Raw genomic sequence first — 12325 nt, 5'->3', positions numbered from 1 at the left:
TTTTTTTTACAATTAATCTCTCGACGATGCATAGGTAATTGCTTTGAATAATCGGTTACAATTGTTTTATTCTGTTAAATTGAGCCAACCAAATGAAAATCAATCACCTACATTTTTTTTTTTAATCAAGCTGTACTTGATTTTATTGTAAATTGTAAAATCTGTTTTGCCAAAGTACAGATATTGTAAAAGCAGCTCTTAGGGTCAGAATAAGACCGCTGTGTGCCATCTGCGTCTATTGATAGCGCATACTATTCTCTGTGAAGCAGGAAAATAAATAATAAAAGTTGTCGTTAGCGTTACTGTAGCGGCAAAACTCAACACTGGCTGATGAAAGTTGTGAAACGCGCTTATAAACTCGTCACGGTGAAGTTGTGTATAAAGTGACGTATGACAGATTTTTACGATTTTCGAATTTTGACTTTATTTGGTATGTTTGTACCTGTCGTACATATGAATTATAGTTTTACATCAATTGGGCAGGTATTTGTGGAGAAAAGTCAAAAAATGTGTAGAAAATTATAACAGGAAGTGACGTCACACCAGGGACCAGGGAAGTTTATGCAGAATTTACACAATATAAACTACTTTTTTGATGCTCTAAACATGAATTCAACGCTCTCATATATTTGTGTTTGTCAAAATACAATGAAAAAAAATTAAAAAGTTGTATTTTTTGATAATAGTAACTGTTATCTGGACTATACCGACTCTAAAACACGCGGGATAAGACCTTTATACAACAACGACAGCAACATTATTCAATCAAAACGTCAAAAATGAATAAAAAACATGAGTGAGTCAACAATGTAAAAAAAAAAGTTATATTTTTTTCATAATAGTAACTGTTATCTGGACTGTACCGACTCTAAAACATGTGCAAACACACCTTTATACAACAACGACAGCAATATTGTTAAATAAAAAGTCAAAAATTAATAAAAAAAACACGTATTAGTCGACAATTAAAGAAAAAAAAGTTGTATTTTTTTGATCATTGTAACTCCTATCTGGACTGTGCAGACTCTAGAGCACGCGCGACCGCAACATTATTCAATCAAAACGTCAAAAACTAATAAAAAAACATGTATGAGTCGACAATAAAAAAAAAAAAGTTGTAATTTTTTGATCATTGTAACTGCTATCTGGACTGTGCAGAATCTATAGCTTGCGTGACCACAACATTATTCAATCAAAACGTAAAAAACACTTCATCCTACACTTTATTTGTGAACATTCTCCATTTAGACGTCTTCAGTCGGCGATTTCCACCTTTATTTGGTTAAAAACGAAGTCTAAAAGTCTCAACGTGCTGCAGGAATCACCGTTTGCTGCTAAAACGCGCCCGTCGCGTCCTTCGTCCGTCACCGCTCAGTTTAGCTTAGCGTGTGGAATGCCCGTGACGGCGCGGCGACGCATTCTGACACCTCTGTGCCCGCGTCGACCTCCGAGGTGAACTCAGTCCGTCCGCGGTCACTCGCTGTTGACTTTGGACTTGGGTTAAAGAAGCTACGAACATTATTTTAACTGTATGATTGACGTGGTGATGATGATGATCTAAACTGCGAGGACTTTTGAAGAGCATGAAATATTTACCGTATTTTTCGGAGTATAAGTGGCACCAGCCAAAAAATGCATAATAGAGAAGAAAAAAGTCGCACTGGAGTATAAGTATATAAGTATAAATCGCACCCGGCCAAAACTATGAAATCTATGCGACTCATAATCCGGAAAATACGGTATATGCCCTCACATGTCGTTACCTCTTATATTCCAGTAAAGGTGGGTGTGTATATAACCAAAATTGAAGTAAAGTAACAAGTACAGTTACTTTAAAATACGCTGAGTACATTCTGTGTTTTTCTGTTGTTTAAACGCAGCACTTTGAGCCAAAATCAAACCGCTGCGCGCTGTCTGCATTTATCTATGAAGCAAAAATAATCAAAGTAAAGTAATAATAAGACAGAATTCAAAAAAAGTATTTGGAGGAACTACTACGCAAAGAAGAGTAATTGGAATGTCCGGATGGATTCAAATAAATAATAATGTCGCTAAAATGCCACTTATTTCCAACGAGAAGGCGGCGTTTGACCCGCCTCTGCAAAAAACGCTGAAGGTTTGTCGTGACGTAACCGAGGACGACCGCGATCGCCACCAGTCGTTTAAAACCGCCATAAAACGTCTGGTCGTTTATTAGACCTTTAAGAACATTTCTGGAGAGTTTTTCTGCAGTTTTGATTGGGAATATTTAATAACTAGTAAGACTACTACTACTACTACTACTACTACTACTAGTAAGATACTTAATACTTGATATTTAATAGAATACTTAAATACATTATCAACCAAATAAAGGTCAGTAGAGAATATTTGCATAAAACGTGTATTCATGATGGATCTCTGGAATGGTTTATTCTTATTTGACATTATATTTTGATTTAATAATGCCATTTTCTTTATCATTAAAAGGTCTTTTTTGTGTTTTACAGTGCGTATAATCCAGAAAACGATGATCAAAATTACAACAACTGTTATTTCATTTATTTAATAGTCGATTGCATTTAACCCGTCCTCCACCGTCACCCAGGGAAACCGCCAGATATCTTAAAGTCCATATTAAAGGTTTTCCAACTTTTCAAATTCTGACTCAGTTTGGTGGTATCACAGTTTTACGTCCGTTAAGTTGCAGTTTGTGTAGAAATTTGGAAAAATAAGGGTTTAAAATGACAGGAAGTAGAGCTTGAATCCCTCTGTGATGTCATCAGCATGCGACACAGAGACAGCTGACACACTTTTCTGACAGTTTAAACCGTGGTCGGACTAAAGATCAGAACCGTCGTGTCGTTTATGTGGAGTTTGCCATAGCAACCAGTCTTGTTTACTGTCTGGTTGCTATGGTAACGGCTGCGGAATCACCTCTACCCGTGTCGTGTGCACTTTTAAGCCAAGATGCTGGACAGAAACGCCAAACTGGGAACACTATCTCGCTGTTTTTCTTTCGCTCGCAACACAGTTTTCCTCCCCCTGGACCCGAATGGAAAACACGGCATCACCAAAACCACCAACGCCGCCGCCGTCCAAGTCTCCTAAAATAAAAAGGGAAACTCAACTCCCCCCCCACCCCGCCCGTCTTCTCCCTCCGCACAGTCACGCTGCCAGACGACTCCACCCAGCCGACAAACAGCCCCATTAAAGCTCGCTTCTGTTCGCGCACCCTCCAGCTCACGCCGTTTCTCTCTCCGCGTCTTCTTCACGTCGCTGCCGGCGGCGACGGTAAACGACATCAACGACGGCGAGAAAGCGTGCCCGTTTTCTACGTGCCCGCGGCCACTCCTTCATTTGTGGGATTCGCTGACCGTTTCTTTGGCATGTTTAGACATTTTAAACAACCGCAATTAAAGGTTCGAAGACGCCAAATGAAGACGTAGAGAGAGAGAACAATTGATCAAAATCACTAGTTTATTAATCTGCAACTACTAAGTGTTAGTCCCAGCCCTAGCAGTAACTAAAAGTCAGTAGTTCTGTGAAATACCGTCATAGAAGCCTTTCATTTTCTCCAAAAACTACAGCATGCCTTATACCATATTTTCTGGACTATAAGTCGCACCTTTTTTCATAGTTTTGGCCGGGGTGCGACTTGTACTTATATTTATACTTATATACTTATACTCCAGTGCAACTTATATATGTTTTTTTTCTTCTCTATTATGCATTTTTTGGCCGGTGTGACTTATACTCCGATGCGACTTATTGTCCGGAAAATACGGTAATCAAGTGCGCCTTATATATAGAGTAATTCTGGTTGTGCTCACTGACCTCGGGGTGATTTTGTGTGGTACATTTTATTTTGTTTCGCTTAATGCGCCTCATTTGTGAAAAATGATCGAAAATCGACCGTTCATTGACAGTGCGCCCTATATTGCGGACAATACGGTATGTCACAGAACTACTGACTTCACTCACCTTTCTAGAACACTACACGCATTAATGAGGCCAAGTATGATATGCAATGTGTCAAATGTCCCCGATTAGAACTGGTTAAAGAAATATCAAAACGGAAAACAAACAATTTCCGACACTTTATTCTAAAAACACTTCGGTCCAACTTTACCAGGTTAAAAAACGCGGCAAGCTTTGACCGGTCGAGCGAACGATCGCGGACGAACCGGCGAATGACCGACGAATAACCGGCGAATAACCGACGAATGACCGACGAATAACCGGCGAATAACCGGCGAATGGCCGACGAAAAACCCCCGAATAACTGACGAATAACCAACGAAAAAACGCAGAATAACTGACGAATAACTGACAAATAACTGCCGAATAACCGACGAAAAAACGCAGAATAACTGACGAATAACTGACAAATAACTGCCGAATAACCGACGAAAAAACGACAAATAACCGACGAATAACCAACAAATAACTGGCAAATAACCGTTTCGTTGGGCGAAATCCGACCGACTCGTGAGCGTTTTTACTCACAGCAAAACCTCACGAGCTACGGTCCAGAAGTCTTTGTGGAGCCCGTACTCTTATTGGTTTACAATTAAAAAATAAATAAAAAAAGAACTAACGAACTAACAGACGCTGCTCGTTTCTTTCTTTTTCACGGCGAATCCTGAAATTGCCTTACCATGACTTCAGTCGGGGATTCCAAAGTCGTCGTGATCGCGGGCTTCACCCATTCTTCCACCAGAATCACGACATAGTCCAAAAGCTCCGTTTGACCCTTCTTCTTCCTCTTCTTCTTCCTCTTCCTCTTCTTCTTCCTCTCCTTCTTCTTGCCCTCGTCGCTCTCGTGCAGACGTTTGCGCTCCCGGTCAGTGCTCTGGTGTTTCTGAACGCTCGCACAGTTCTGCCGCACAAACTCCCGCCCCGCCCGTCTGCCTCTGCCCCTCCTCTCGTTCTCTCTCTCCACTTCTCTTTTCCTCCTCCTCCTCCTCCTCCTTCCTCTTTCGTCCCTCGCTCCGGCAAAAACAAGAGCGCCACAGTCAGCGTCGCCCGCACGCTCAGACTTTCCGCTTTCCCCGCGCGAAGTCGCACGAGGGAACGGACACTGAAAACTTGTAATGTTTGTTTGTACTTTTACTTTTACTCCTACTTTGTTGAAAATATTCTGATATATTATACAGACAGGGCGGCACCAAAAGCAGACCATAGCCAGAATTTGAGTCCCATTTAGTCCAGTTACAGTCAAATGTACTGTTTTTTGTTTTTATTTATCTATATTTATTATTATTTTCTTATTTTTTCCCTCTTTTTTGTCTTTTTTCCCCCTCATTTTTCCTTTTTTTCCTTCTTTTTTTCCTTTTTTTCTTCTTTCCCCCCTTTTTTTCTTCTCCCCTTTTTTTTCTTTGTTCCACTTTTTTCTTTTCTTTTCCTTTTTTTCTCATTTTTTCCTTTCTTTTTCCCCTTCTTTTTTCTCTTTTTTCTTTCTTTTTTTTCTTTTCTTTTTTTTTCTTTTTTCCTCTTTTTGCCGTTGCTGCTGTCTTTATCGTTACTATATTTTTATTCACACATACATTTTGATTGACCTGTGTTTTTTTTCTGTCAATAAAAAGAGAATATTGTGATAAATATTGAAATTAACAACGGACGATATTGCGTGCGCCAAAACGTGTCGTAAAATCTGTTATTTGAGGTTTAGTTATGACAGAAAAGTGCAGAAATATCACCCAAACTTTAAATATTACAATTAGGGATTTCAAGATTATCAGGTTAGTTATCACAATGATGATGAATTGACAATTTGAGAAGCAGAATTGAGTATTTTTTGTTCAATATACGACCTAAAAAATAGACCTAAATGGTTTTTTGTTTTTCTTATTTGGCTGTTTGTGTCACATTCGACTTTATTTTGTAAAAGAAAGTGAATTTGTCACATGTCAGACCACGAGAATGAAAGAAAATGAAATATTTCACTATTGTTCCCTCTCAAAAAATTGCAAATAATCGTTAAATCGTGTTGTTTTTCCTCCAATAATCGTGACGCTAAAATTTGATAGCTTGACATCCCTAATTACAACATCATTTTTTTAATTTATATTTTTACATCAGCATTTTTACAAGCTTTTGCAAATATTCCAAACATTCAATATTCACAATATTATCTACATTTTTACATACTGCCCTTTACTTCAGTATTACAATTGTACTTAAGTCAAAGCACTGTGAGTGAATCTACGGCACAAAAGCTTTATTTTATATATATATATATATATATATATATATATATATATATAAATAAATAAAATGAATGATGAATTTATATTAAACAATCTGAGCTTGCGTTTTGTCGTAAGCTTGGCGCGACTATAAAAAAAATGTGATTGTCGTAATTGTCAAGAAAATGAAGAAGAAAATGAACCATGTCTGATTTTCAACAATAAAATTATTAATATAATAAATTATTAAAGAAATAATCCAAACGAACTGTCTAATAAACAAGTACAAAAATACGAATGAGCTCAGAACAAAATGACAGGCAGGAGACGGTTGAAAAAGTTCTTCTGACACATTAAAACGTGTGTCGATGGTTTTAAAGTGCACATTTTGCCTCGTGGATGATGTCGCCCTCTGGTGTTCAGTACGTCACATCGTAACAACAGGAAGAAATACATAAAAACGTGTTAAAATGTAAGAAATGAGCGCTGCAAAATTGTAAAAAATCACTAAAATATTTGATTTGATAAAATTGAGCCCGAGAGAGCCGGGCCCAGAGAGAGAGCCTGGCCCCGAGAGAAAGCCGAGTGAGCCGGGAGAACAGTTTGGTTGTCGGGTTGAATATGAGACAAAACACCAGTTGCCTTAATTAAATGCCGTAAACCTGATAACTTAACTTAAACTTAACTCAAGATTTAAATGTATTTCAAATGAACCGTGCTCGTTTAAATATCACGGAGGAGGCTAAAAAGTCAAACCAGAACTCAAAATAACCTTCACGTCTGCTTTATATTACATGTTTTATCACATACGGTGAACATTAAACGGGGCACCAGCCTATAAAGTGAAACTTAACATAAACTAACATGGGTTTCTTGGCTTGAACAGCTGAAAGGTTTGAGCTCCACTGCAGTAGGAGATGGAGCTGTGAAATCCCTTACCAGACCCCAAAAAAATGGATGACACAAACTGCACCAACAACGAAGGACTGGACCGAAGTCATAATGGACATATGGAAAACGGAAAAAATCACATATGGACTGAACTTGGAAATGGACAAATTCGACATAAACTGGACCAAATGGTACTCACATTGTGGATCTGGTGCTTTAACCTTGTATTTTATTTTCATCTGGATGCATTATTCTAAAAACATCTCAAACAATACACACTTAGTATTCTCTCTAGTACTGCCCACTCCGCACTCCCCCCCCTTTCTTTTTTCTTCTCTCTTTTCCTTTTTATTTTTTTACTTCTTATTTGTCTTTTTTTGTCTTTTTTGACAATGTTACTGGACTGTATCTTTATTTACACACAAGTTTTGATTGGTCTGTGTTTATTCTTTCAATAAAAAAATAATTGAAAAAAAAAGAAAAAAATAGAAATCCCTTACTAGACCACCAGAGGGCGCCACAATACTATGAGTCCTTTAACTGCCGTAAAAAAAAAAAATCTTCCCAGGAGCCTTTTCATCTTTCAAAACGATGTTGCGGGAATTAGTAGCATTTTTGTATTTGTGTTTTTAAAGAAGATAAAATGTGTCATAGTAAAACTGCACTCATGATACACGCACTTTTACACTTTGGTACTCTTTAATATTGTGCAATGGAAAAGTGTCACTCTGTCTATAATGTCCTTGTCCACAGCTGACGTGGGCCCCTGATAAAGCTGCTCCGCCTCTTCTGTACCGGGCCAATCGTGTCTCGGGACGTGGCTCCGGGGTCCGTTCTCCGTCTTTTTGTTGGAGCTGTTTTGATCGGGATGATGTGCGGGCGTGGCACTTTATGTCACTGCCTTTAAAAGTGTGTTGTCATTGTTCTGGAGTCAGAGACAGAAACCTTTGTCGGACACTGACGTTTATTGTGTAAATAATGATCCACCTCATGAGAAAGACAAACTCTTTCTCAAAATAATGAAAACACTTATTTACGTAAGTGATTTGATGTTTTTTCTCACACAAACGTAAGGCAGAAGTGTACTGCACTTCCGGTCGGACCAGCACGTTCCTGTTCACATGGATAAAACAAGGGTTATTTGGAGACAGATTTTCCTTCATAAAGACACTCATTTACCTGCGAGAATCACACAGTGCTCATTGCCTCTCCAGTTACTGGGCTCTCCACGGCACCAGTTGATATAGTCCACCTGGTTACTGTTAATCCAGGCCCATTCGCCCTCCTACGAAAGCAAGAAGATATGTTTCGGAATACAAACATCCGCCTTGAATTAGTTGGAAAATGTTGCGATAAACCATTTACCGTATTTTCCGGACTATGAGTATATTTTCAATTTTTTTTCATAGTTTTTGCCGGGGTGCGACTTATACTCCAGAGCGACTTGTATGTGATATTATTCGTTATTTTCACGCTGACAACCACAAGAGGGCGCTCTAGGATCTAAGCGACGCAGAAGAAGAATCTGCACTTCCTCTTCCTCTGGAGTTTGTGGAGTTGTTTAGAAGTGACACAGAGGAAGAAGAATTCTGTGGATTTAGTGATTTGGGGTAAAACTGATGCTTTGCTAAACTTGTTAGCATGTTCTTTATGCTATAGTTATCTGAATAACTGTTCATATGTTACGCTAACATACCAGACACTTACCACAGTTCTGTCTGTGCCTCATGTGGCTGAAGGTGTTAGCGTTAGCATACGTCATGTAGCTGAAGGTGTTAGCGTTATAATACATACACCTATTCACCATGTTCTCTCATCTGTTATTATTTTAAACTGCATTTACAGATGTGTCTGTTCTTGGTCTTGATTTTATTTATTTTTTAAATGAAAAAAATAAAATGTGACTCATGTATGTTTTTCTCTTCTCGCTTATGCATTTTTAGGCTGCCGCGATTTATGCTAAACTTATAGTCAAGAAAATATGGTACAATATTTAACTCCATGAACCAAAAGCATTCATTCAATAGCGTTAATGTTCCTCCCATATCTTTGCTGACTCTAGTGTGGGTTATTTTTTGTTTTAGCGCAGTTGTTAATACTGTGGATGAGCTGCATTAAGTTACTATGTTCAGTGTCGTATTAATCCCTTGTCTTAATCTTTGTTGTGAAAATCCTCCAAAATAACAAGACAATAATTTCTCTCCTCCTGGTGGAGGGGTTTGAGGGCCCGAATGATCCCAGGAGCTGTGTTGTCGGGGGCTTCAGGCCCCTGGTAGAGTCTCCCAAGGCAAACAGGTCCTAAGTGACGGGTCAGACCAAGAGCGGTTCATAAGCCCCTTATGAACAGAGACACAACAAGGCCAGTTACGTCGCCCAGATTGGCGTCACCGGGGCCCCATCCTGGAGCCAGGCCTGGGATGGGTGCTCGACGGCGAGCTCCTGGTGGCCGGGTCTTTCCCCACGGGGCCCAGCCTGGCACAACCCGAACGAGCAATGTAGGGCCGCCCTCCAGTGGGCCCACCACCTGCAGGAGGATCCATAAGGGGCCGGTGCAGAGAGATCTGGGTGGCAGTCGACGGCAGGGGCCTCGACGACCAGATCTCCGGACACAGAAACTAACTCTGGGGACATGGAAGGTCCCCTCGCTGGGGGGAGGAGCCTGAGCTTGTGCAGGAGGTCGAGCGATATCGACAAGATATAGTGGGCGTCACCTCCACGCACACCTGCATGGAACGGTTGTGGTCGAAAGACAAAGCTCTCGATTTACCGGTCAATCTACGTTCCTGCCCTCACCTATGGTCAAGAGCTTTAATGACCCAAAGGACAAGATCGCGGATACAAGCGGTCGAAATGAGTTTCCTCCGCCGGGTGGCTGGGCGCTCCCTTAGAGATAGGGGGAGGAGCTCAGTCCCTGCTTAGACTGCTGCCCCCGCGACCCGGCCTCGGATGAGCAGAAGAAGGTGGATGGGATGGACTATTAACCCTTGCAAGTGCACAATCTGTTGAAAAACACTTAAAATACTTCATTATAAACTAATTTCCAAACCCCTAAAGTGCTATATCCTGATAACGGTAATTTAGTGATACTTTTTGTACTGTACTGTAGTCATGGTTCATGTACCTGTGGAGCGTCATTGAGTCCGATCCATGCTTTCGTCGAACCTGACAAATTCTTGACAAATTCGTTCTCTGCTCCGATGTGAATGGATGCCAGGCTTCCTCCCAGACTCACACAGTGTTTCTAAATGTCCGACGAGACAAAGCGGAGATCAGAACGGTTCTAGTCTTTCATCAAACAGAGAAAATAACCGTTGTTACCTGAGCTTCAACCCATGTGGAGGGGTTTGTGAAGAGTTTGAAGAGGCGTCCGTTGTATTTACTCCAGCTCAGATCACATTGGTCTGTCGGCAAAGTCACAGTTGGCTGAATAAACTCATCAAACAGTTAAAAGTAATGAGAACAATCCAACAAGTTTAACTGTGTCTCTAGAGTAATAGTGTAAAAGTTTTGAAGTATTGAACCCACATGGACAGGAGGCCACAGCAGCACAAACCATAAGAGACAGAACCAGCAGCTTCATAGTGGCTCTTCTGGAGTCTCCACCTGTCAAAGAACAAGCCGTTCAAGCCGTAAATGTGACTGTATTTACTCTTACCTGAGATGTCCTTAAACGTCTGTCTTTCTCCTTCCACGCACTTAACAGCACTTAACGTGAGCTGTAACTTGGTGTTTTTGGTGTTTTATAGGGAGTGGCTTTTTGAAAGGTTTCTGTCAACACTAAGTTGCCTCATGGCGATGTTTCTGACTAAATAAATAGCTGTCAAGTTCAACAGAAAACTTGCCCTGAGGGTCTGAAACCAGCCGAACAAGGAGAGGATCGATGGAAAAAGTGTCACAAGAACATGCGCTTTTGCAGTTTTAGTTGTAATACATATTATATTATATATATTTTAACTGTGATGGCAACGTCGAGTTTTGATGGCCTGGTTTGGGGCTCTGGGATTGAAAAGCGATGTATTTTGTGTTAGACCAAAAAAAGACCAGCAGTTTTAATTGTAATTGTTTGCGCTCCGGATGACAAAAAGCTCCTGACCATGCACGGAGGGTTCCATCCCAAATCCAGCACCCTGAGACTGTACACCAGCCGTAAGGAAGGAGGCCGGGACTAGTGAGCTTGAGAGCCACTATCCAGGACGAAACGTCCAAGATCCATAAGTACATTAATGACAAGGCTCCTACAGATGACGTGCTCAGTGAATGTCTCAGACAATGAGGAACAGAGGATGATGAGGCGCTGGAGGGACCATCGTGGGAGGATACGCCCCTACATGGGATGTACCACCGGAACATAACTGATGTGGCTAATATCACAAAATCCTACCAATGGTTAGAAAGAGCCGGTCTGAAGGACAGAGGCCCTGATCATGGCAGCACAGGAGCAGGCCCTGAACACCAGATCAATAGAGGCCCAGATCTACCACACCAGACAAGACCCAAGGTGTAGGCTGTGCAAAGGGGCCCCTGAGACCATCCCGCACATAACTGCAGGTGCAAGATGCTGCAGGGACAGCTTACATGGAGCGCCATCACCAGGAGCTGGCATCGTGGACAGAAACATCTGTGTACGGGCTGGAGACCCCAAGGACAAGGTGGGAAACACCTCCAAAGGTGTTGGAGGTGTTCTCCACCACCAACCAGCTCCTGGTGATGGCGCTCCATGTAAGCTGTCCCTGCAGCATCTTGCACCTGCAGTTATGTGCGGGATGGTCTCAGGGGCCCCTTTGCACAGCCTACACCTTGGGTCTTGTCTGGTGTGGTAGATCTGGGCCTCTATTGATCTGGTGTTCAGGTCCTGCTCCTGTGCTGCCATGATGATGATGATGATAATGATGAGGATGCTGAGGATGATGCTGAGAGTGATGATGATGATGCTGCTGCTGAGGAAGATGATGATGATGCTGAGGAAGATGATGATGATGAGGATGATGATGATGCTGCTGAGGATGATGATGATGCTGCTGCTGAGGAAGATGATGATGATGATGATGATGATGCTGAGGAAGATGATGATGATGATGCTGAGGAAGATGATGATGATGAGGATGATGATGATGCTGCTGAGGATGATGCTGCTGAGGATGATGATGATGCTGCTGCTGAGGAAGATGCTGATGATGATGATGCTGAGGAAGATGATGATGATGCTGAGGAAGATGATGATGATGAGGATGATGATGCTGCTGAGGATGATGATGATGCTGCTG

The 12325-nt window shown here is 41.2% G+C and overlaps 2 protein-coding genes across 2 annotated transcripts in view; both read right to left on the bottom strand.

Moving 5' to 3' along the window:
* arhgef40 (Rho guanine nucleotide exchange factor (GEF) 40) overlaps positions 1 to 4824 on the bottom strand; it is an 87467-nt gene extending 82643 nt beyond the window's left edge. The window contains exon 1 of the mRNA XM_072458723.1: positions 4640 to 4824. Within this exon, the coding sequence (XP_072314824.1) occupies positions 4640 to 4642 (3 nt within the window). The 5' untranslated portion in view covers positions 4643 to 4824. The remainder of the gene's footprint in view (positions 1 to 4639) is intronic.
* A 3205-nt stretch (positions 4825 to 8029) lies between these two features.
* On the bottom strand, positions 8030 to 10660 carry LOC140371977 (C-type lectin BfL-2-like). Its single transcript, XM_072459216.1, has 5 exons — positions 10587 to 10660; positions 10380 to 10462; positions 10183 to 10302; positions 8241 to 8346; positions 8030 to 8174 (listed from the first exon to the last, which is right to left on the bottom strand). Exons 1-5 carry the CDS (start codon positions 10639 to 10641, stop codon positions 8095 to 8097), a joined length of 444 nt encoding a protein of 147 aa, XP_072315317.1. The 5' UTR covers positions 10642 to 10660; the 3' UTR covers positions 8030 to 8094.
* Between the last annotated feature and the right edge of the window lie 1665 nt (positions 10661 to 12325).

Source organism: Eucyclogobius newberryi, unplaced genomic scaffold (genome assembly GCF_026437365.1).
Source record: "Eucyclogobius newberryi isolate DKJ021-1_F unplaced genomic scaffold, fEucNew1.0.hap1 SCAF_22, whole genome shotgun sequence".
Lineage (NCBI taxonomy): Eukaryota > Metazoa > Chordata > Actinopteri > Gobiiformes > Gobiidae > Eucyclogobius > Eucyclogobius newberryi.
Note: the sequence above shows the minus strand (reverse complement) of the source record. Positions and strands in the feature narration are given on the sequence as shown.

What these genes read in the sequence shown, in the direction of transcription:
- LOC140371977 (XM_072459216.1), bottom strand. Translation starts at nt 10,641, where the DNA reads ATGAAGCTGCTGGTTCTGTCTCTTATGGTTTGTGCTGCTGTGGCCTCC. An exon ending in TGCTGTGGCCTCCTGTCCAT is followed by an intron (nt 10,463 to 10,586) that starts GTGGGTTCAATA and finishes CTTTGCCGACAG; the next exon opens with ACCAATGTGATCTGAGCTGG. An exon ending in GACTCAATGACGCTCCACAG is followed by an intron (nt 8,347 to 10,182) that starts GTACATGAACCA and finishes TTGCTTTCGTAG; the next exon opens with GAGGGCGAATGGGCCTGGAT.